The sequence below is a fragment of the Silurus meridionalis genome, chromosome 26, assembly GCF_014805685.1.
Source record: "Silurus meridionalis isolate SWU-2019-XX chromosome 26, ASM1480568v1, whole genome shotgun sequence".
Taxonomy (NCBI): Eukaryota; Metazoa; Chordata; class Actinopteri; order Siluriformes; family Siluridae; genus Silurus; species Silurus meridionalis.
In genome coordinates this window covers 5,505,225-5,528,998 of record NC_060909.1, presented here as the reverse complement: position 1 = coordinate 5,528,998, position 23,774 = coordinate 5,505,225, and the positions used below count along the sequence as shown (strand labels likewise).

The 23,774-nt window shown below is 40.2% G+C and overlaps 1 protein-coding gene across 5 annotated transcripts in view; it reads left to right on the top strand.

Moving 5' to 3' along the window:
* znf536 (zinc finger protein 536) overlaps positions 1–23,774 on the top strand; it is a 180,871-nt gene that overhangs the window by 66,239 nt on the left and 90,858 nt on the right. For 4 of the 5 annotated variants that reach the window (XM_046840201.1, XM_046840203.1, XM_046840204.1 and 1 more), the window contains one exon: positions 19,212–21,457. In XM_046840201.1, coding sequence (XP_046696157.1) covers positions 19,213–21,457 — 2,245 coding nt within the window. In that variant the 5' untranslated portion in view covers position 19,212. Of the gene's footprint in view, positions 1–15,349; positions 15,515–19,211; positions 21,458–23,774 lie in introns of those variants that run through there. The other variant, XM_046840205.1, reaches the window with a different exon arrangement.

The following is a 23,774-nucleotide window of genomic DNA, read 5'->3' as shown; positions in this document are numbered from 1 at the left end:
TTTGTATGTGTGTGTGTGTATGTGCCTTGGGTGTGCCTGAGTCCAATATTATTTTTTCTTCCCCCTTTGCTTTTTTGAATGACAAAAACAGAACTAATTGGAGTACCGCTGCATGTTTTTACTAAAGGCACAATTTAATTACATTTGAACTGGGAATGAATATTTTGGGAGCATGGTATGTTCGTTCAAATAAATGGAGCGAACGAAAAAGCAATATTTGTTTTGCTTTGATTAGCAAATCGTCAGGGTAATTTGTTAAGAGAAGGACAGAAAATCTCTGGCCAGAACGGCGACTTCAGGTCTCCTTTATTCTTGTAAATCCCAAAGGTACTGATGTCCCATAGCGTGTTTATCCCACCTCTTAAATCTTAATGAACCCTGGCCTGAGGGGCTGGGCTTTCAGACCGTATTCGTCTGCCTGTAACCTCTTCAGGCTCTCGGTGGCAGTGCTGACAAATACTTGATTAATAACTTTCTAAATAATGTAAAGAGTATTGCTGTCTCCGAGGTTGTATTAATAAACATGAATGAATTTATTTGACTTTAACAAAACATGATTAATGCACATTAGCTTGCGTATTGCTCATTCTAGCGATCCTTTCCCCTCTTCCGCACCCTAAAAAAAAAACTACCCATCACTATTAAATATTTATGGCACAATATTAATGGTTTTGTAAAGAAAATATCAAGTTAATAATCCTCTGATTAGCAACTGATTAACCTTTTTATTAAACACGTGATCCATGCATCGTTGACTCAGGATGTGTCGCCCAAGTGGGCTGTGGAATAATTATTTTTGTGTATTTTCTAATTGCAAAAACCGCACGCTTGAACTGGTTTTCTGTTTTATTTCTCTTTTTATACATGCTCAGTCAGAGATCACATCACACGACCCCCTCCCATACACTCTCACATTTACACACACACACATGCAAACACACTAACGCACACACACACGAACGCAAGTACACAAGATTAAAATTTGTCTTAAGGCTAAATATAGTGGCACATTTTTGAGGACAATAGGGTTTGATTCATTTTTTCCGTTTTTTTTCATTCCTGTGTTATTTCCATGCGCTGAGAAAACATACAGCGCTGTAAGACAAGCTCTGCTCATCTCTGCGCTATTGTGTGTATTTTTAGGTTTCGCCGGTGTCCGTTCAAACACAATTAAGCTTATGTTACGCACGTGCCAAGAATGACATCATCCTAGATAAAGACAGGAAAACGTGGAGAAAAAATATCATTCGTCATCCGCGTAAAAAACAGACTCCGAATAGGAATGTTTGATGCAGAAATTGATTTAATGCTCATTTTTCGGGTGCAGTATTTAACCGTTAAGAGTCGATTGCGGAAATCAAGATCATGTCTTACATATTGCTTGGTCATTTAGTGGAGAGAAATTTATGGAATTTAAAGTTCAGAACCTTTCTACCACTCGTTCTTTTTACTTCTCAAATTGGGTATCTGGGTGTTTTTGGGTGTCATCAAAATAGCTTGAAACCACATTTATATGAGATGGGATGGAGGCTTTTTTATTAATTGATCGATATTTATATTATATACTGAACCATGGCATCGACACGGGTCAGAAATAGACACTGACCTCAGATGGTTCTCGAACTTAAACTCACGTTACTGCATAACACTCATCCACTGTAGGTCATTCTGACAAGCTCTGACCTGAATATCTAATTATATATAAAAAAACAAACAAAAAAACATAATTCATAATGTATTTTATCCCATCCCCCCCTGCAATGTATTGTGCTGCTTTTTCTTTAGCAAGCAGAATTTATCAAAGGCCAGAGTATTGGGAAAGACAGCAGCAACAATAGAGGCTTTTGTGAAGGGACTTTGAGAGGGGATAAGGGCGTTGTGGACACTTGTTGTTTTTTTCCACGCCTGGTCTTATGATGGATCGGTACAATTCAGTAGGGCGTCTTTGTCCCCTTCGCTGTCCCCCCCAACTCTTTTTTAAAACTTTTTTTATTATTAATTTACTTTTTAAATCCGAAGAGTGATCTCACCTTCCCTGACTTTCTGCTCACCCCGTCTCTCAGTCACAGTCCAGTAGTTGCTTTCAGCAGAATCCTTTAACTCTCTTATTTCTTTTCATTTCTTCATCGCTCTCCTTTTCTGTTTCTATACAAACTGGTCACCCTGGGAATCCTCTCATTCAAAGCACACACCCCTCCAAAAAAGAAAAAAAAAAAACAATTATCTTTCAACTTGCTTTTAGTGCTGTTTGTCCTAATTACAGATCATTTTCTCTGTCACATTTCTACTTTTATTGCCGTTTTGCCCTGAATGTTGATCCTATTGAGGTTCAACCTTATTTTACTTGCTGGAACACCCCTAAGACCTGGATTCAGTTAATATTCCCTTATGAATCTCTCTCTCTCTCTCTCTCTCTCTCTCTCTCTCTCTCTCTCGTTCTCTCTTTTCAAATTTGATTTTTTTCCCAGATTTTCCTTTTTTCCTTCTTTTATAAATATAATTTTTGCAGTACAATTAGACTGAATTCTTTGTCCCAAATTTATAGTAATATAGTATGGCTTTATGTGCATGTTTGAAGAATAGAGATGGAGAGAGAGACTAGACGCGTGTTAGAGTGTGTATTCTTCCCTTTGCGCTGAGGTAAGAGTTGCTTTAGGCCATGCTAACTACACTGCCACAGGGGAACGGTGATGTATTTATAGTGTGCTTCTACAGAGGTGGACTTTATGTAATTAAAACCCCATAAAGGTGTTTAATACCTTCCTTTTCCTGGCTGTGTCCAATCATAATCTACTCTACCTCTCTCTCACAAACTCACATACACACACACACACACACACACACACACACACACAGAGAGATGCACAGACGCACACACTACAAGCATGTATGCTCTTAAGCCTCTTAGGAATCCGATTCGGTGTGCACACACAACATGCGCTGGAGTTTGCGAGGAGAGGTTTAGACATGGTGCAGGACTTTTTTCAATTAGAGGCAGTTTGTGTGCAGGCTGATACCATCACAGTGCAGCGGGACGGGTCACTGACGGCCGATGGGATTAGAATCAAACAGAGGTTCTGCCAGAGCAGAGACATGAAAAAACACCCAACCAGCCGTTCACACTCCCCGTCCCCTGCACACCACAATCCCCACTCCCCACTCCCCATTCCCACAGTAAACCTCACTCAATTAGACATCGTCTTACAGCCAGCTGTACATGACCACCTGGTAAAGATGATATACAGTGCTTGCGGTTTGTCACATCTTACATTATTTTTTTCAGTGTAAAATGTCCTACATGCATTGTCAATCTGACTGTATGCATGTAGGAAATTCATAATATTAGAATATTCGAATTTATAATATTAGATGACACGATTTCTATTCAAATTATGTGCAAAACCTAAAATTCACACATGAATTGGTGGTGTATCTGAATAAGGTGGTATAAGGCACTCTGAATTAGGGCATCTGCCACATGCCATAAATGTAAGTCAAAACTCAGTAGAAATTGCCATGGTCATATTCCAAGGAAGGCAGTGAAACAATAGTAGTCTAAACAATTAAATTTAGCTCAAATTACACGTTTGACTTTTACAGATACACACAAAATATCTCACCATAACACTCACATTGGGTGTTGTTGCAGAAAAAATGAGATGCACCTTTCATTTGTGGTCTATATGCATTTGTTATTTATATGCATTAATTTAAGGCATGACTTGACTTTTTGGGAATATATTAACATTTAGGATGGCACAGCAGGTAAGCAATGCCAGATCATAGCTTCAGGGTCCCCAGTTTAGTTCTAAGTTACTGTCTTGAGTTTTCTCAAGCTCAACTTGTGTCCCTCTGGGTTTCCTCTTGGTCATTGGTTTCCTTCCACCACCTGCTGGTATTCCAGCCAGGGTTTATACCCATCTTATGCACATTGTTCTTGGGAAAGACTCTGAATCCACCTAAGCTCTGACCAGGATAAAGAAGTTACCGAAGATGAGTAAAAGTTTGCTTTTTGTCTTATAGTCAGTTACTCATTTTACACACAAAATGATGGAGCAGTAAAGCAACCTGGTGCCCTGTACATGAGTATAATATGCTAAATTAGATTTTGCCACCAATGAAGTGACAGTGTTTGCAAGGGCACACAATGTTCCACCTTGAACAATTGGATCACACACACAAAAAGATAATAAGCAAATATGGACAAAAATAAAAGTTCTGACCCTTCGAAAGATGAAACATTGTTAACACACAAGTACATGACAGTCTTCCGTCTATGCTCCTCGCACAGTGACACACAGTAACGCAGATTTGACGTGTGCTGTAAAAGCGGTTTGTAATACTTCAGGTGTGTGTGTGTGTGTCGCTTTGTTGTTTCTCTCTTTATTAGCACAGTTGTTTGCTGACAGTCCTCAATGGGCCCTTTGTTGATCCAAATCCCTGTCTTAATGAGTCATTATTGTGTATTTGCTTTCTTTCAGACCTATTTGTCAGTTTGACAGCGTGTCTTGTGATTATCCTTATGTTGATTCCATAGATGTCTGGTTTTTGCCAAGCAACTATTTGCCAAAATCAAAGTGCATGGAGTTTGGGGCAGGCAGCCCCTTCATTCCTTTTCTCCTTCTCTTCCCTGGAGCATAGCGGCTTCTTCCTCAGCAGGGGGGAAGATGGAACGGCTGTGCAAAAGGACTAGTACCTGTCAGCAGTTACTCAAAATAATTGGTAAAGGACTGCAGCGGGATGGAGAGGGCTCTCTCTCTTCTCCTCCTCTGTTTGATGAATATTTGAAATCACCAAGCAATCTTGGGGCTGAGTACAGGGAAACCGGACAGTCAGGGCGGAGAGTAGCTCGGCTAGCGGCTTTGAGGGAACGCGATCGTTTTAGTATTGTGTTGCAAGTACAGAAATAGGAAGATGAATTCACTGGGTATTGCTCATTACCAAATCTTCACTATCCACACTCTGGCTGTATTCAGGTGTGAACAATACACAATATACAAATCTGCAGCTTTTTATTTCAGCAAAAGTTTACCCATTCTTTGTATAAAATGAAGACAAATAAGTGTAATTTTTATTACAAAGAAATACATTTCTTTGGTTTCACAAGGAATTCATTAATACAGGACAGAAAATGATAGTAGTACAATGTCAGATGTTAATATGTTACATACACCGACCAGGCACAACTTTATGGCCACTGATCAGGCATAACATTAAGTTCTCCCCAAAACAGTTCTGACACATCGAGCATTAACAGCATTAACTTCTACAGCAATTTGAGCTACTGGAGCTCGTCACACAGGCCAGCCTTTGCTCTCCACTGGCATCAACGAGCCTCGGCTCTTTGGGAGGCATTTGGAGTATTCTCACTTGTGATGCACACCCCCTGTCCTGACATCTTCTGTTCTAACTTGGATGGCCTACTCATTGAGTCTTTGGCTATTACTCCTGACAGAACTCTTTGAGGTATATGTTCTCTTTTTTTTCCTCTTTGGTACACAATTTCAGATCTCTGTACAGTATCACCATAAACACAGACTTTATAAATTTACGGCTCCAGATCACACTTCCATTACCAGCTTTATATTGTTCATACACATTAAGATCTCCCCACCCTTTGCAATTTTGAAACAATGCCACAGAAAGTTCACTCCGATAATTACTCTGCGGACAAAATGTGCTTTAACTTTGGGGAATCTTCGTTTCCTGCCAATTTAAGGAGCGCCATTGAGCTCTGTTTGTCTCATAATGGATGGTATTCATCTTCATCTTGCTCTTATGCTCTACTCCAACTCACTTTACACCATAGTCAATTAAACCCCTCTGGCCCCATCTGGGCATAAAGGGATATATAACTCCTCTGACATTTGGCCGTAGCTGTATTAGGCACACCCTGAGCACACACAGAGAAAATGGCTCCATTAGCACTTTTAAACAGCCTAGAACTGATGTGAGCCACTGAGGAGATGGTGCTTTACATATGGACCCCTTTTTTGTGACTAGGACCCCTGGTAATATAGGGATGTAACGGCAGAACAATGCCAGCCAGTTTAAAAATTGAGATAGAAGGTCAACACATCCGACTATAGGTTGGTATACCTACCTTCTGCTGGTTTCTAGTAACTCTGTCTAGGCTGGAGTGGGGAAACTGCTCAGAGACAGATTCACAAAGAATTCGAAAAGTTTTTTCAAAGCCTGGAATGCAATGTCTCTGTCTCTCTCTGAATCAGTGGTCTCTGGTGGAGAGCTGGATTTACGAGAGTAAGGGGTTTCATCCAGGCTATTTCCATCCTAATGCCGATGACTGGAGAACTCAGATAGGGAGTGCGGTGTAATGAAGCATGAGAAGCACATCCTATCCTCCCTCGCTAGAGCCATTCTCCTCCAGGGCGGTGTAGATCAGACTCACAGGGTCGTGTTTAGCCTGTGTCACCAAACGACTCAAGGTGTGAGCGTGTTCCCTCAGGCTAGAGCTGCTGCGCACTGTAATGCTGAGTCACTCAAGCAACCGAGGCGCTCTGTTTCGGTGGCCAGGCTAAGAAATGACCCTTCAGGATGAACCCTAATAGACTTTAGGTGAGAAACAGAAGAATATTCGGATGCTAGTGTAAAATATACCAGGGCAGAAATTATGCTATTAAATCATAGTAAATTATTGATCTGTGTTGTTTGAAATCTTTCAATTTATTCTGTTGAGTTTATATCTCACTCTAAAGTCAATACCAGCTTTATAATATTTATAAAAGTTCTCCACAGAGTGAAATAAAAAAAAAAAAATTCGGGGGGTTCGGTTTTATTGACAAGCGCCTTTCCGGAAGGATTTTGCATAGATTTCCTCTCAAATGAGACACTCCGTGAGTTTTATGTGGACATTATTATCCCAATATTTGTAAAAAGAATGACTGTGGCATTCTGATTTATTTATCTCTTCCTGGGTTGTATGCATAGATGCAGAAAAATCCGAGATCTCGTGCAGAACGACGGATCTATAATTCATGAAAGCTAATGCATTGTTTCTGTTGCTTTATATCATATCTCTTTTTTTCCCCCTCCTCTCTCTCTCTCTCTCTCTCTCTCTCTCCCTGCCAGCATATTACTTGGCAAAGGTTGGCAATAATACCAGTATTGAAATGAGAAGTTTGAAAGACGCATGGCTCTCTTTTTATGCGTGTGTGTAAACTGATTTGAATCACACATTGGGGGCTTACTGAACGGAGCTCTAAATGTTAAATGGGGGTTGAAGTCTGCCTGAACTAATTTGTAGAGCTTTGCACCATGTTGACATTTAAATGTGATAAGAATAGAAAACTGTATGTCGACCTATTTTGAAGATGCTTTTGGAATACATCCGCATCAGCCGCGGTCTATAATTAATAAAAAAAGACAGCGTATCCCCCCCCCCTTTTGCCCGCCCCTTCTTTTCGCAACCAGATTTGATTATAATATAACCCTTATACGACTCCGAAGGATGAAGGGAAAAAATAAAAGAGGAGTAAAATATGAGCGGGGAGGGAATTAAGGGGGAAGTGGATAGCGCGCACCTGGGTTTGAAGGGGGGAGAGATTGCATCGGCTGGCTGCTGTGCTATCACATTACCGCCATCCAGCCTGTGTGTTTGTGAGAGCAAGCGGCGAGGAGAGGGACCTCGCCAAATCAGCATGCAAATAACGCCACATTGTTAACTTAATCAGATGCAGGAGAGAAAATATGGAGAGGGAGGTGGGGAAGAGAGCGAGGGAAGAGAAGGAGAGAGAGAGAGAAAGATGGAGAGAAAGGAGGAGGGGTACACAAACAAGAATCAGGGTCTTCTGAAATGGCGGAGGGTGAGACAGATTAAGCCTCTCTATGTACGTGGATGATGTAGGCAGGGTGGCAATGTCAACCCCTTAGGCTGGTAAATCGTGTGTGTGTGTGTGTGTGTGTGTGTGTGTGCATGTGTGTGTGTTTGTGTGAGAGGTTTTCCTGCTTTTGTCAGAAGCCGGAGCTGATGAAGTCTCTTTTCAGAGCTTTCTGAAGTGTCTCAGGCAGCAGTTTAGCAGCAATAACACTTTAACCCGGTCATACTGAATACCTCAGCGATTCTCCACCTGCGCTTTCAGTCATAGGCTTCTCTAGTGTTGTGAAAAAAACTGAACAATTTGCTATACAACAAACGCTTAAAATAAAAAAAATAAAAAATTCGAATCACGATTACATTTAACAGTAAACATTCTCGAGTTTTTCGTTTTTTTTCTCCACGCCTCAGTCCGCTCCACTGGTGGATTTATGGCGACTGTACTGTAATTAATCTCAGTGTGAGCTGTATAAACAGCCTATAAAATCCTTCCATCTGTGGAGCTTCAGACAGTGGGAGTGTACATGGGGGTCACAACCTATCCAGCGTCGCTCATGCATGGGTTAGCAGTGTCAAACATGCTAGCAGGCGTGTGCAGCCATGGCAACACACTAACACGACAGTTACAACACAAGCAGAACAGAGGAAAAGATGACTGAAGGTTTGATTGAACACACGTTCACAGAAGTAACATAGGATCTTTTTTCTTTCTTTCTTTCTTTCTTTCTTTCTTTCTTTCTTTCTTTCTTTCTTTCTTTCTTTCTTTCTTTCTTTCTTTCTTTCTTTCTTTCTTTCTTTCTTTCTTTCTTTCTTTCTTTCTTTCTCCTAACTAATGTAAGAACTCAATAAGAAAAATGAGTTATGAGAAATGTCTTTCTTTCTTTCTTTCTTTCTTTCTTTCTTTCTTTCTTTCTTTCTTTCTTTCTTTCTTTCTTTCTCCTAACTAATGTAAGAACTCAAGAAAAAAGAGCTATAAGAAATGTATTTCTTTCTTTCTATCTTTCTATCTTTCTTTCTTTCTTTCTTTCTTTCTTTCTTTCTTTCTTTCTTTCTTTCTTTCTTTCTTTCTTTCTTTCTTTCTTTCTTTCTTTCTTTCTTTCTTTTCTCACTCTATGCCTACTTTCATGTGTATCTTCTTTGTACTGTGGCTGTGACAGTGGTCTTTGAAAGATGATGAGTAAGTGATCATGTTCAAGGTCAAACAGGGCAGCATGCAATGATAAAATCATGGAGAGAGAGTGAGATGGAGAGAGAGAGTGAGATGGGGAGAGAGAAAGGATAAAGAGAGAGAGAGAGAGAGAGAGAGAGAGAGAGAGAGAGGATAAAGAGAGAGAGAGAGGATAAAGTAAAGAGATGTCTGGATTCCAACTTTGTGGCCAAAGTTTTTCTCTTTCTCTCTCTCTCTCTCTCTCTCTCTCTCTCTCTCTCTCTCTCTTTCTCCAACCTAAAAGTGCAGTGGGCATTGTGTGGCAGGATGGTATTTCTAGGTCAAACTGACTACTGAGTTATCTTCCAGAAACATTAGATACACAGACTCTGAAGCAGAACCGTATTCATTTTTGAAAGTTTATAGATCTCTGTGAAGCACCTGCACAGATTAAACGTCTGGAGCAGATTTCACATAAGCGCTGTTGACCAGTTCTATTTTCGACATCAAACACTTACCTGTATCCCAATACACAGTGTAATGCAGCTGGTAGGACAAAGTTTGGTCCCATTTTTTTTTTTTTGTCTTTCTGCTTTGCACTTGTCCTGGACTAAGCAGCCACACCATTTCCTACGAAGTGCGATAAGTAAACATGGACCTTTCAAAACCCTGCTCTCCCTTAGGCCCTCCACCCTTTTTGTTTCTCCAGAGACTTTTGGTTAGCTTACACTAAAACACAATTTGCTCTTAACGCAAGAGCACTTTCTGTACATCCTCCATTTCTCTCTTAAACTGTTCCATGGTGACTGACAGATATGAACATTATGACTAATGTTGATTGTACGGCGAGGAGAAAAAAAACAACAACATTGCATTATCATTTGGCCTGTGTACAACTCGCAGCTGAAAACAATAGCAGTACAAAAATATTGTAACATATGCAAAGAATTGCTTCGCATTTCCACTGAAGTCTGACTTCCTGATGGTTTTGATAAGATTACTGGCTTTTCTTAAACAGGATGTGCCTTTTAAAAAGCATGCTTTATGGACATACCCAGAACAGTTGCATAACGGGCGTGACCGAGAGATTCTCTTCGAAATGAAACTTTCAGATTCGCCAGGGAGGGGAGTTTATCAAAGTGGCGGCACAAAGCAGATTTAACACCGCCAGTATTAAAAAGACATGCAGCGGTTCAATATTTAAAAAGCCCATTTGTCATGACAGCAGTGCTTTTTTTTTTTCAGTCAAGAGCATATGGCTCTTCTACCTGTTTATGGTCTTGTCTTTTCTTATCGTCTTTCATGTAAGAGGCAAAGAGAACGCGACAGGAAAAAAAAAAAAAAACGAAGAGATTTTCAAAAGACACTGAAGAATCATTCAATTAATGGCGGCGTGATGTAAAATAATTACTCGACTTGCCTTCCATAATGAGTACCTCTAATTAGCCATACATTTGTTTTGTTTTGTGACTCCAGTTATGAAGAGCTAGTGAGTACATGGAAGTAGGAGCGGATCTTTTTTTTTTTCTTTCTCTCTCTCTCGCACGCTTTCTTTTCTCTGTTTCAGTTGTGCATACATCTAACTGCCTGAAGACACAATTTAGAGCCCATGTATGCACACAAGCAGTTGTAAATAGTGTAGCGTGTTAAGGAGATTTGTTCTATCTCTCTCTCGCTCTCTCTTTCCCACATGCTTTTATTTTAATTAGCCATGCAACAATTAAAAGATTCACAAACTAAATTGAACCTTGTCTCCCTCTCCTCCCGACTTGATTTCACCACCTGTCAAAACAACACCCCTTGTTGAAGTCATTATGCAAAACTCATACGAACAGAACCAGCATGGGCGAAAAGAAAGCAGCAATTATTTCTGATATTCACTTATTCAGGGGTTATACTGACATTTGAAGGTTTCGGGAAAGGTAAGCTATGTTTGCTCCTACCTGCTAGGAAACACACATGCTACAAATGGGCTTGAAAAAAAATAACATAAAAACTGAATCAAATCCTTAGATTGGAATTGAACAAATAGCATAACACTTTACACTTTACACACTAGGGATTACTAAAACGTTGGTCAGAAAGTTTCAGAAACGTGTTTAATTTGGACCCATATTTTCAGATTAGCTCAAAAATAGACTGTGCTAATCAGAAAACTGTATCAATTCAAACATTTCACTTGATTTCACACCATATACATGCAAAAGCAGCAGTAATGTGGGCACCATTGTTCACACACTCACCTCCATACTTTATGAACATCTAGAGAATGAACTATTCATTGGCACGGCTCACTCAAAACCTCCTGGTCCATTTGGTTTCCAAGTCAAAATGCACAACGCTCTACAGTATTAAACATGATCCGAGCTCTGAGAACCGAAATTTCAGTAGGATGGAACGCAAAAGCGATAATTTGTTACGTTTGTAAACTACACAAGAGGCTTTTTAAGTTCAAGCAGTAAGCATAATATAAAATCCACTGTGTGTACTGTCTGAAACACTGAGTATGTGATTTTAGACACAAAGCTTTATTCGGTTTCACATGTATGACGTGTGAATAACAGTTTTACTGTGTGATTCAGAACGCAATATCCCATGGTGAGATACTATCCTTATTATTTACCTTTGTATTTATTGCATAGTAATGTAATGCATGTAATGCAAATTTCTGAGGACCTGTGACCCTCCTGTATGTGTAGATAAAAGGAGACATAATCCAGCCATAACAGACTGGACAATCAGAATACTAATCTGAAATCCAACCCTAACCTTATCTAACACCTACTCCAATCTTTTATAATTTGTTTTTTCAATTTATTCTGTATGTGTAATTATGAATTTGTGAAACCATGTCCATGCTCCTGGTGCATGAAATCAAATTTGAGCAATTAAGGTTTCTTTTCTGTTCTTAAATAAATGTAAACCTTTCTGGTGTTCAACAGTTTTTTTTTTTTTTTTTTGGACAAGAAAAACTTGCAATCAAACCCAGTGTGAAAGTATGACTCTTCTATTAATCAGAGAAAACAGTAAACACGTGTATTCATTACATGTTTGTATGTGAGAGGAACACCTTTTGGAAGCACCCCACACATCTTCATTTCAAGACCCCCACCAACACTCCTCTCCAGCCTGCTGTCTGCTTAACAAATGCTCAAAGTTATTAATCTTCCTCTCTACACACAGCGTAAAATCTACAGGCAGGAGTCCCCACACACTGCTGTGAATACCATTGCACAACACACACACACACACACACACACACACACACACACACGCACAGTACATCTGCTGTACTTCAGGATAACACTGTGAATAGATAGCATAAAGGGATGCTTTGAGCTTTTGACCGGCGTAAGATGATGATGACGATGATGATGCCGTGAAGCAGCACAATGAACTGTGGGAATTCTCTGGTCTCCCATTGATCTTGCCTCCCCTGGCATCCCAACAAGCCTGTCTGACATAGGGATGAAAAGAGCAGCATTTTTCCTCTCTTTTCTTCCTCCTTTCGCTTTTTTCTCCGCAGCTTCATACTGATCTGTAGAGATGAGCTGAAAGCTGAACTACCTGTTGAAAAGTTCTCTTAAGACCTCCTCAATGATATATTGTGTAAGTCAGAGAGAGAGAGAGAGAGAGAGAGAGAGAGAGAGAGAGAGAAAATTATGATAAATGAGGGGTGGGGGGGGCAAAAGAAGTAAGATTCCCTAAGCCAAATATATTCATGACTGTTACACAGGGCTCGTTCTAGAATCTGCAATCATACCTCTATAATTAGGCCGTACACACTGTTTTCTGTTGTGACCACAAATACACAAACACCACCTCCATTTTGTGACGAGCCACAATGAAAATGGCTTTGTTCTTTCAGCCTGTGTGTCTTTTGCGTTTGATTCAGTTTAGTTCTTGTGCTGGGAACCTTGCCTTAATGCCTCATTACAGCCACTAATAATCCAGTTCAGTCAAAGAGCATCGAGAGGAAGAAAAACAAGGCACGTTTTATTGGATTAATTAGATGCATTCTGAAGACCACCTGCAATAGACTAAACAGAGAGAGAGAAAGAGAGAGAGCAAAAAAGAGAGAGAGAGAGAGAGAGAGGAGAGAGGGAGAGTCAGGCCTAAGACACTAATATGCACAAAGTGGGATTCAAGCCACGATCTGCTCATGATTTATCTATTGTGCATTTCGGCCCATACGTCCATAAATACATAGCATGCACATCATATCCTCGCATTAGATATGCACCATATGGCCAGCACTTTTGAAATTCTTCACCTCATTTTTTATTTCAAAGTCATTAATGACCATGTGGAACTTGGGCTGACTTTTATACCGAGTAAATAATGATTGATTTATTAATGATGATGACCTCCATTATAATTAATTAACGCGGCACCTCATAGTAATTAGTCAATGAATTTTGATCAATATACCGCAGACTCAAGATTACAGAATAACCAATAATGATCTACATTAACCGAATGATTAGGTGATTGTTTCTTATTTCCTTTCTTTAAATGAAAGAATGTAAAAAAATAAAATAAATTGAGCATACATACCTGTATAATTAAAGTCATGCAGAAAAATAGTTTTTTTTGGTTTTTGTGAGGTAAGATGTTCTTAAAAAGTCACCTTTTCCAGGGCCAATTCAAGGCTCAGTTGTAGTGGTGTGTGTTTTATAGAGAAGTACTTACGTACTTCATCCTGATTTGTGAGATCCGGCAGGGATCAGCTCAAGGACACGAGCACATAAAGTCATCGGATCATAGTGTAACCATTTTATTTAGCTGTTTTTTCTAAAAAATAATTCAGGCATGTTCTCTCAGACAGATAAACCAAAGCTATTTGATCTGAATAAGTTATTTATTAAATGGCTTCCAACTCTTCACTTCATATCTATTTAAAAAATAGGAGTATAGTATTATAGAGGAGGCCTACCTATACAGTTTTCTCTTCACCCAAACTTGGAGACCCAAACCTGTGCCAGCATGACAATACCCCTGTGCACAAAGCAAGAACCATGAAGATATGCTTTACGTTGTTTGAAATGGAAGATCTCCTGCTATAGAGCTCTGACCTTAACCCTATTGAACACCTTTTTGAGGTATTGCACCTCCTCAACTCACCTACATTAGTACCTGACTTTATTAACACCATTGTGGCTGAATGAGGTCTCACATAAATCTCCACAAGCACACTTCAAAAACTAGTGAAATATCTTCCCAGAAGTGTGGAGGTTATTCTAACAGCAAATAAACTTTCTTTCAGATTCTCCCATTAGGGGTCGCCACAGCGGATCATCCACATGTTTGATTTGGCACGTTTTTACGCTGGATGCCCTTCCTAACGCAATCCTCCCCATTTATCCGGTCTTGGGACCGGCACTAAGAGTGGCTGGGGTTGGTTCCCTGGGGTTTGTCTAAATGGTCTAAGTGCAAAATAGACTTTAATGATCCCGTGCTTCGGTTACTTAACAGAATATTGGTAAAAAAAATTACTTTTACAAATGCGATCCAATGTTAGGGTTAATGCTTTTTGTCCATTTGGGTGTTTTGTGCAGTTTACCTTCACTGCTATCATCTGTGGCTGCTGTTTCCACCAGAAGCATCCTCACCTTCGTGTGTTCCAACTTTTCCATGTTTGTGGAACAATTTCTATAGTTCGCAAAACAAACAGAATCAGTAATGCGAATGTGCACGAGTGTTTGGTTCGAGACTGAGAGGTTAGAGCTGAAGTAGCAAATATTCCTGCGATTGAAAGTATAAATGCATCCTGCTCATTTTGTGTAAAACCACAATCAGATCAAAGACGTTTAGCACGATCATCACACGATCATCTTAGTAACAGCAAAGGTAAAAGTTTTAGTCTCAAGTGTTGCCTAGACTAACATTGTGCCTGAAAGTCTATTGTAAACACATGACGCAGCTGCAATGCCTAATCCGCAAAGGTAATAATATATTTTAAGCATGTTAAGCACAGGTGCTGGCAGTCACTGGATGAGATAATATGCGCACACGCACACACACACACACACACACACACACACACACACACACACACACACACACACACACACAAAAGGCCTACAAGGATACACAGTGTCGTTTTTTTACTTTCTAATTAAGGTGTGTGGTGCAAAGCAATTTGCAGTGCAAGACAGAAAGTTAAGCATAAGATAAGACACGAATCCGGTTGTTTTGCCGTGTTGCTTGAAAGGCTGTGTATTAACCACAGACATGCATGCCACTGGCTCCCGTGTGAGAACGCACCAACAGAGGAAGTCTCGGTGGCTTTTAAAAAAGCTTGGTGAGAAAGTTAGCATTAATTAGAGCGTGCGGCTGCTCTTAGACTACGTGTGGCAGGTACAAGAAAAAAAAGAAACACACACACACACATACACACAGACCTCGTCTCAGTTTTACAGCTGCAGAGCGGTCGTCCCAGACCCGAACAAGGAAATCGAGGGTCCACAGGAATGAAGAGTTAGGAAGTGGGTCTGCTCTGGATCACCCACCAATGGCACTCTTGCACATAGGTGAGGCTAGGCTAAACGTTCGGCGAGTTATAGATGTAGATAAGCTTGAGTTCTTTTAAAGATCAAAGCTCTGATGTTTGTGCTTCTTTTATTTTTTATCTGGGTCATGGTGCATAGATATATAATAGAGGAAACCATTATAGGACATTATAGATTTTACAGATCAAATCTGCAAAGCTGATATAAATTAAATTTTTTTTCTTTCTTTCTTTCTTTCTTTCTTTCTTTCTTTCTTTCTTTCTTTCTTTCTTTCTTTCTTTCTTTCTTTCTTTCTTTTCTTTCTTTTTTTTTGTTGTGAAAGTGACTACAAAAAAAGCTTAAATTAAGTGGATTGCCATAAACGAATAAATAAATAAATAAATAAATAAATAAATAAATAAATAAATAAATAAATAAGTAAGTAAATAAATAAATAAATAAATAAATGTTGTGATGATATCTGTGGTATTTTTTGGAAAAATTAACCCTGATTCAGTTTGGGACTGTTATTGTTTATGGATTAACTACGCCAGTATTGTCAAATGTAAGAGCACTAATATGATGTAGGTTTTAATTTCTATGTTTCTTTAGAGATAAGGTTCCTGGCATCGAGCTTTTTCTGATTATACTGTGGAAAATATGCGTGTTGTAGATAATTGCACCATAGTGATGCCTCTCACTGAGTATTCCCACAGAGCCTTTTTTTTTTTTGGATGGCCTTTTAAAAGATTGCATTTTGTATGTGCATGTGTGTGTGTGTGTGTGTGTGTGTGTGTGTGTGTGCATGTGTGCCTGTATATACAAGTGTAAGAGAAACAGTTTTTATGTCTCCGAAAGTACATGTCACATTTTTAACCATAAGAAATGCCCTTTTTTAATATGAAAAAAAAGAAAAAACTGGAATGACTTGGGAGCAAGAAAAGCATATTAATGTGCTTCATTTGCATACACTCGTCAGTGAGGGTATGTTCAAAAACAAACTGGATTCGTCAGTTCATTTCACAATGTTCTTTTGTCTATCTGCCTTTGTTATATGGTAAAGATAAAGGAGAAAATCAAATTGAAGAAAAGGGCAAGCTGCTATCTCTCCAAATGAGCAACAGCTCATCAGGCCTTGCTGAAATCCTACATTTCTATTGCAGAAAGCAGGGCGCATGGCAGCCACTTTCAAAGAGCCTTCATCTAATATCTGCAGGGACAGCGAAAAGCGAGTCAAACTAATTTTAACATCAATTTTAACAGTTCTCTGGCTGAAGAAACTCTGGAGTCATGAGCACTGGGGTAAAACTACAATATCAGCCTGATATTATTGACTTCGTCTGAATATTTGAATTGAGTTGATCGGCCACATTTGCGCAAATTCACCCATCAGTAATTTATGTTTGTCTTTAACTCACTCCTCCAATTTTATTTTGCTGAATACGGGAATTCATGCAGAAAACGCTTAGCAATGTAGATTTTTGCAGCACGCATGCCTACGCGCGTGAGTGTGTTCATAACCAGTCATTAAATCCATAATACACCTACAGAGCATTGTTCCAAGCCAATGCTTGCATTTCTTTACATTCCTCAAAGATGTAGCAGAGGGACAACGTGAAATGGCATCCATCAGCAGCCCACAATGCATTCACCACAAACTGGAAGTGACCACAGTGTTTTATTCATGTCGGCGCGATAAGAGTTCACGTCCAGCACAGCGTAGGAAGAGTAAATAGCTAACAAACAGGCAGCCCTTATTAGAGCCCTTAAGGTCCGAGTGTCAGCAAATATGTGCTCCACGCCCACTGCTAAAACAACGCCAACTATGTACGGCTGATTTTATTTGAATTTTTTTTTTTTTTTTTTTATGATCTATTGTTTGTGCCTTATTGTGGATAACTTTATATAAAATATTGTACAACACTAGGCACTATAAAATTCACATGCTTGTAGAGAAAGTAGCATCCTGAAGTTCCCGACTCATGCTGAGGAGACAGGATGCTGAGTCATTAGCTCTCCTTTGGGGTAAACTGGGACAATCTGCACCATTTAAAAGGTTTATTAATGACCAAGCTGTACAAGTTCCCTGCCCTATCACACATTGAGAATGTGTGTGTAATAGAGAGTTTGAGATAGAGATAGAATAAGAAAGAGTGAGAGAGAGAGAGAGAGAGAGAGAGAGAGAGAGAGAGCGATGGGAAACAGGCATTAGTGAAATTCTTTTTGTTTTGTTTTTTAGCTAAAGGTGCTTTATATCCATAGCTGTAATGGTCTCTGCCTTTGACTTTTAAAGGAATGTTTCTCATGCTAACACTTAGCAGTCAGCCTTGAAATCATTATTATTATTATTTATTTTTTAATATAATTACAGTCATGTGTTATAGCACATGGCCACTGTTACTAAGCCGCATACTAATCAGCTTAATGAGATATTATACAATATTTTGTTGACTAAAGCAAATCTTGCGTTATTGTTTTTGAAGCTTGACCCTGTTTGTCACAGGGGAATGTTGCGAAACCATTATCCCTCCTTAAGACAGCACACAGCATCCTAAATTTTCACAACCCTGCCAGATGACAACAGACTCTGCTTGTGTATTCATTTCATCCTGATGGTGCACTGAGCTGCTCTGTGGCCATTTTAAATGCCTGGGAAGCCTCTGATACATTGGGAACCCTTTCAATAATGCCAACTGTTGTTTTCTACTCATCGGAAGCCATATGAGAGTGAGAGTGGAGAGAGAGAGAGAGAGAGAGAGAGAGAGAGGGGAAGAATAAAAATAAAAACGAAGGCGAGAGCAAAGTGATTCGCATCAAACGTAATGTGCCTCTTAATGAAAAATTACGCCAAGACAAGTGTCGCAGCACTGAGATAAGGGTGTGTGTTTACTGGAGTAACCCCTTGGTTTTAAGTGCTATTGTTAATATCATAATTGTAGCATTGCGACGGCTTCATGACAATGGCCCTGCTCTGTTTCATTAAGGCGTGTAATTGGAGGAATTCTGATAGGATGGGCCCAAGTAGTTTAATTATGCAGTGCCTTGCCATGTTTACTGGGTAATTATTGCCTCAAAAATTGTGTTACTGTTTGAGAAAAAAGTTCTGAGACTTACAGCTTTTCCCCCAAGTGTGAGTACATGTAGTACTTCATAAATCAGAAGGAGATAAACTCACTTTTTTCTTCACACTCGTCACTGTAGTGCAGTCATCGCTATTAACTATTTCTCCCCCTCCTCGCATGCAGACTGCGTAAAAAGCACCAGAGAAACGTGTGAGAAGAATTTGTTTTCTAGCTTTCGAATTCACATTTCAGTTGCACTTTATTACTAAAGTGTTAGTGATAAACACCTACACCTTCTTTAGTGATTGATATAATGTGCTTGTCTTTGTGCCAAACCCTGCTTGGGATTTTGTTTACTTGGGAAACAGAACTCCAAGCACAACAACTATGATACTTCTCTTAAAAAAAACAAAAAACTTTTTTTTTGTTAAATTAGCCTTCACAAGTACATTCCTACAAATAGTAGATATAATTTGCAATGATGAAAGTAGTGTCAATGTTTAGATGGGAATTTTTAATTGAAATTTATTTCTTACTGCTTTACCTTCTTTTTTTGTTCCTGAACTCTCATGTCTGATTTTCTATTGATTGCAAATAATAGATTTTGCCTTAAAGCTATCCAAAGGTGTGTACTGACAGTATGCTATCTCTGTCTTTTCTTTTCATTACACATGCAGGATGGAAGACTCTAGTTTGTGCCTTGGTGTGTCCTCAGCAGTCCCAGATGCTGACACCCATATCACCAGTGCCATGCTTAATGGCCGCTACCCAATCAGTCAAAAGCTGCATCAGCTGACAGCCCAACTTGGCCACGCCTTTCCTGACCTTCCAAGCCGCCAACAAATCCCGGAGGAAAAAGCTGCCACCCCATTGGATGAGAAGACACATGCTGCACTGGCAAGTCAGCCGATTAGCAGTCAGATGGCTTTGCTAGCCAATCAACTCAACCGGAACATGGATGCAGGTGCCCTTGGTGGCCTCAATGGTCGTGTCGACCTGCAGCAGTTCCTCAATGGACAAAATTTGGGAATCATGTCTCAGATGAATGATATAGAAGATGATGCACGCAAGAATCGGAAGTATCCATGCCCACTATGTGGAAAGCGATTCCGCTTTAATAGCATCCTTTCTTTGCATATGCGCACCCACACCGGTGAGAAGCCCTTCAAGTGTCCCTACTGTGATCACCGAGCGGCCCAGAAGGGCAACCTTAAGATTCACCTACGTACCCACAAGTTGGGCAGTTTGGGAAAAGGTCGTGGCCGTGTACGTGAAGAAAACCGACTTCTTCATGAGCTTGAAGAACGCGCTATCCTCCGTGATAAGCAAATGAGAAACAGCTTGCTGCAGCCTTCACAATCGCTTCCACCCCACCTGGGTGTGCAGAACCAAAACCAGCAACAGCCTGGCTCTGCATGTGGGCTCTTAACACCAACAAGTCTGGGAGGCACATCGGATGGGCTTGCACAACCCTCTGCCTCACCTAAGCCAGCAGGCACTAACCAACAAGATGAGCAGGCACTTAACCCAGCCGTAGGCTTCCGCTGTACCTTTTGCAAAGGCAAGTTCAAAAAGCGTGAGGAGCTGGAGCGCCATATTCGCATTCTTCATAAACCATACAAGTGCACTCTTTGTGAGTTTGCTGCTTCCCAGGAAGAAGACCTCATCAGCCACGTGGAGAAGGCACACATCACTGCTGAGTCTTGCCAAGGGCAGGGAGCAGGAGCTGGTGGTGGAGAGAAGCCTGCCAATGAGTTTCGATGTGACGTCTGTGGCCAGATCTTCAGCCAGGCTTGGTTCCTGAAAGGTCATATGCGCAAGCACAAGGATTCCTTCGAGCACTGTTGTCAGATCTGTGGACGTCGCTTTAAAGAGCCCTGGTTCCTAAAAAATCATATGAAGGTGCATCTCAACAAGCTTGCCATTAAGAGTAAGCCGCCGATTGGAGGTGGAGCTGAGCAAGATGGGCCCTCTGTCAACAGTATAAGCAGCTTAGCACAAGAAGCTCATGCCAACCTGTACTCGCGTTACATCTCCTGTCTGCAAGGTGGTTTTCTCAGTCCTGAAAAGCAGAGCCTGGCTGAACAACACCAAATGTTGGCCAAGGCTGGCATAGCAATGAAAGAGAAAGAAATGCTGGGAAAGCTGTTGGGACCAATGGCTGGTATGAGTCATGGTCTGGGGGAGAATGAGAAGCGTTCACTCTTAGGTTGCTTGAACCTGGTGCCTCCTCTAAAGTCGAGTTGTATGGAGCGCTTACAAGCAGCTGCAAAGGTTGCAGAAATGGATCCACTTAATAGTTACCAGGCTTGGCAGATCATGGCACGTAGCATGGCCATGGAGCGTTCTTTCATGCCAAAAGATCAGCACCATGGTGCCCATGTGCAAGAGGAAGAAATGACTAGTGCTGCTGGGATAGTGGTCTTTGGGAAAGACAAACATGAGCACTCTACTTTAGATTCCAGTGAGTGCCTAAAACAGAAAAGCCACCCTGATGCCCTCCATGGGGTAAGAACTGGTGCAAGCATGCTGTCAATGAAGGAAGAAGCTGGGAGCTTTGATGGACACCGTGAGTTCCTGCCTCACCATGGTGGCCTGGGCCTCGGCCAGGGGCTCGAGTACAGTCTAGCCAGCATGAAAGAGAAGCCCACTGAGTGCCCTGACTGTGGTAGAGTATTCAGAACCTACCACCAGATGGTGGTCCACTCTCGGGTGCACAACAAAGACCGGCGCCCAGAAGACAGTTTGCAGCATGGCCTAGATGAGAGGCGTGGATCCGCCAGTGACCCTGAGTCGCAGTCTATCAGCCGTTCCACCACCCCAGGCTCATCCAATGTGACAGAGGAGAGTGGGGCTGGAGGAGGCCACTCCCAGACAGGAAGTGTGCAGGATGACAGCCCTCATCCTTCTTCCCCTTCCTCAGGTAAAACCATTTTATTGCTGATACTTACTAATAGATTATGCCCACTTAAGTGCAACAAAGGGGTTCATTTTTACATACTGTTATCATTTCCAACAGGAACTGATATTTATATTCAATTTATACGGGTTGAGTGGATCAAATAATAAGTTTTGTTTTATACTATTGCTCAAGCCAGTACAAGTCTTAGCTCCTCATTTCACTAATGACCTGGAGACTTTAAACGTCACTTCAAATGCCAATCAATCGCCCGTTTTACTTTAGACTATATGCCTAGTTAATGATACAAATTGACAAGACACATGGCATCCACTTCTCAGATATCACTGTAAAAATTCATGAAAGCGCTTTGAGGACATGGCCAATTACTAATGATTAAATCATTTCCATGTTAAAGTAAGAGACAGTGACTCTACCACCGCTGAGTGACACAAAGCTTTTTTTTCCTGCACATAAAGTGTGTTTAGTGGGATTAAGAGAATTTGCAGCTAATGATTACAGAAGTTTTTAAAGGTAACTTTTGCATTTCTCGCAGAAGAACACTGCAGCTATGCAGCCTGTCGGATAATTAGGTCATGACTATGTGATAATCAGTTGGTTTAAGCTAAACAAGACACTAATTAAAGATATACATATAAAGCAGGTCAAAAGAAAAAAAGTGAACTCCATTTGCATGGTAAATGTGCTTTTAAGTTGTTGAGGGGAGGAAAAAAAAAATAACACAGGCTGTAGTTTAGCTCAAGGCTCTAAGCAACTTAATTTCAACAGTACAGGAGGAATTGTTTATTTATTCCCTTATCACCCTCATGTAGTGAGATGGGTTTGAACATGCAATGGGCTATGCTTATTTTTAATCTAAGTCATAATAACAGACAACCCCAACCCCAATTAGGAATTAATGAAAATGAGAGGAAGATAAAGCCTATTTTTTTATAGAGAGATGGTTTAACCTAAACACATTTCACCAGAGAGAGGGGGGTGATATGAAAGTAATTATGCTATGAATTTTAATGCGGAAAGTTTGATGTCTTTTGCATCTCTTTTACGAGTACTTTAAAACAGTGATGTTTAACTCATGCCATTTTATAAACTCTTGTGAAATCTTGCTTTATTATAAAACTGTCAGGAAGACCTACACTGGCTATCTGGTTATAAGCAGGAACTATATAATAATTTATTCAGCTCGAGCTTTTGTGTTTCTGTACTAAGACATAGTCATATATTTAATAATTCAACTGTCATAACACCCCCCCCACATAAAGATTTCTTAAAGCATGATTGATTAATCGTCTGAGTAATGGTTGTTTTATGACATGCCCCATTTCATTAAGGTATAAACATTTCTTAACATTTCCTTTTTTTTCCCTCTGTCTTTCTCTCTTTGTCCTTGCTAGTGTTAAAGTGTGATCACCATTTGAAATCCCCATGTCAGTATCCTGCTTAGGTGCTAAGGGCGTGATGCCAGTAACCCCCCACCAGTCCCCACACTGACACAGCTGTGTCTTAAGATTGACCTTGAGGTCTCTGTGTAGCTGTGACAGACCAGGGAAGCTGATACATTCTCAGACGTGTGAATTCAAACATGTAAAGCCATGGTGCAAACATATTTCTGCTTCTGTTTGTAGCATACCCTTTTTTTTTGGAACCCACAACAAAGTTACAGGTAAAAATTGCAAAGGGAGGAAGTGAAGCAGCATTATACTCACTGGCCGAGTTCATGTAAAGCTTTAATATTATAGTAGTTTGATTAGTTGCATAAAATAATAAAAACTAACTGGAAAATAACCCTTTAATGATTGAATAAAAAAAAACCCCACATTTTTCTGTGTGCCTTCATTTATTATGAAACGTGCATCTTCATGACTTTTGAAACATATTGTTGTTTTTTTTACGGTATGCACTTGCTTGCAAACATATGTGTTTGCAAATTAGGCAACAGGATGTGGCAGGTTATATACCTCTGTTTTACTTTTAATATCTCACTTGTTGCTGTCATCCTTTGAGAACAGACTTCCTCTCTCAACTGTAGGTTTTTTATCGTTTAAAAAAAATTCTCTTTAACACACAGCGGCTTTATCTGCCAGCCTCCCTTCGACAAGCTCTGCCAACCTCTAAACCACCTACCCACTGCAATTTTGAGTTAAACTTGAATTACAGTAATCAACAATAACATCTCAACTGTGAAAGAAGGTCGACACAATCGCTTTTGTCTTTAACACTACACTTGTTTAGAGATAGAGAGAGAGAGAGTTGCCTCAGAAACGTCCTTTAAGGACCTTTCTCCTCTCCCTCTCAATAATCAACCCTAAATGTATGCTTC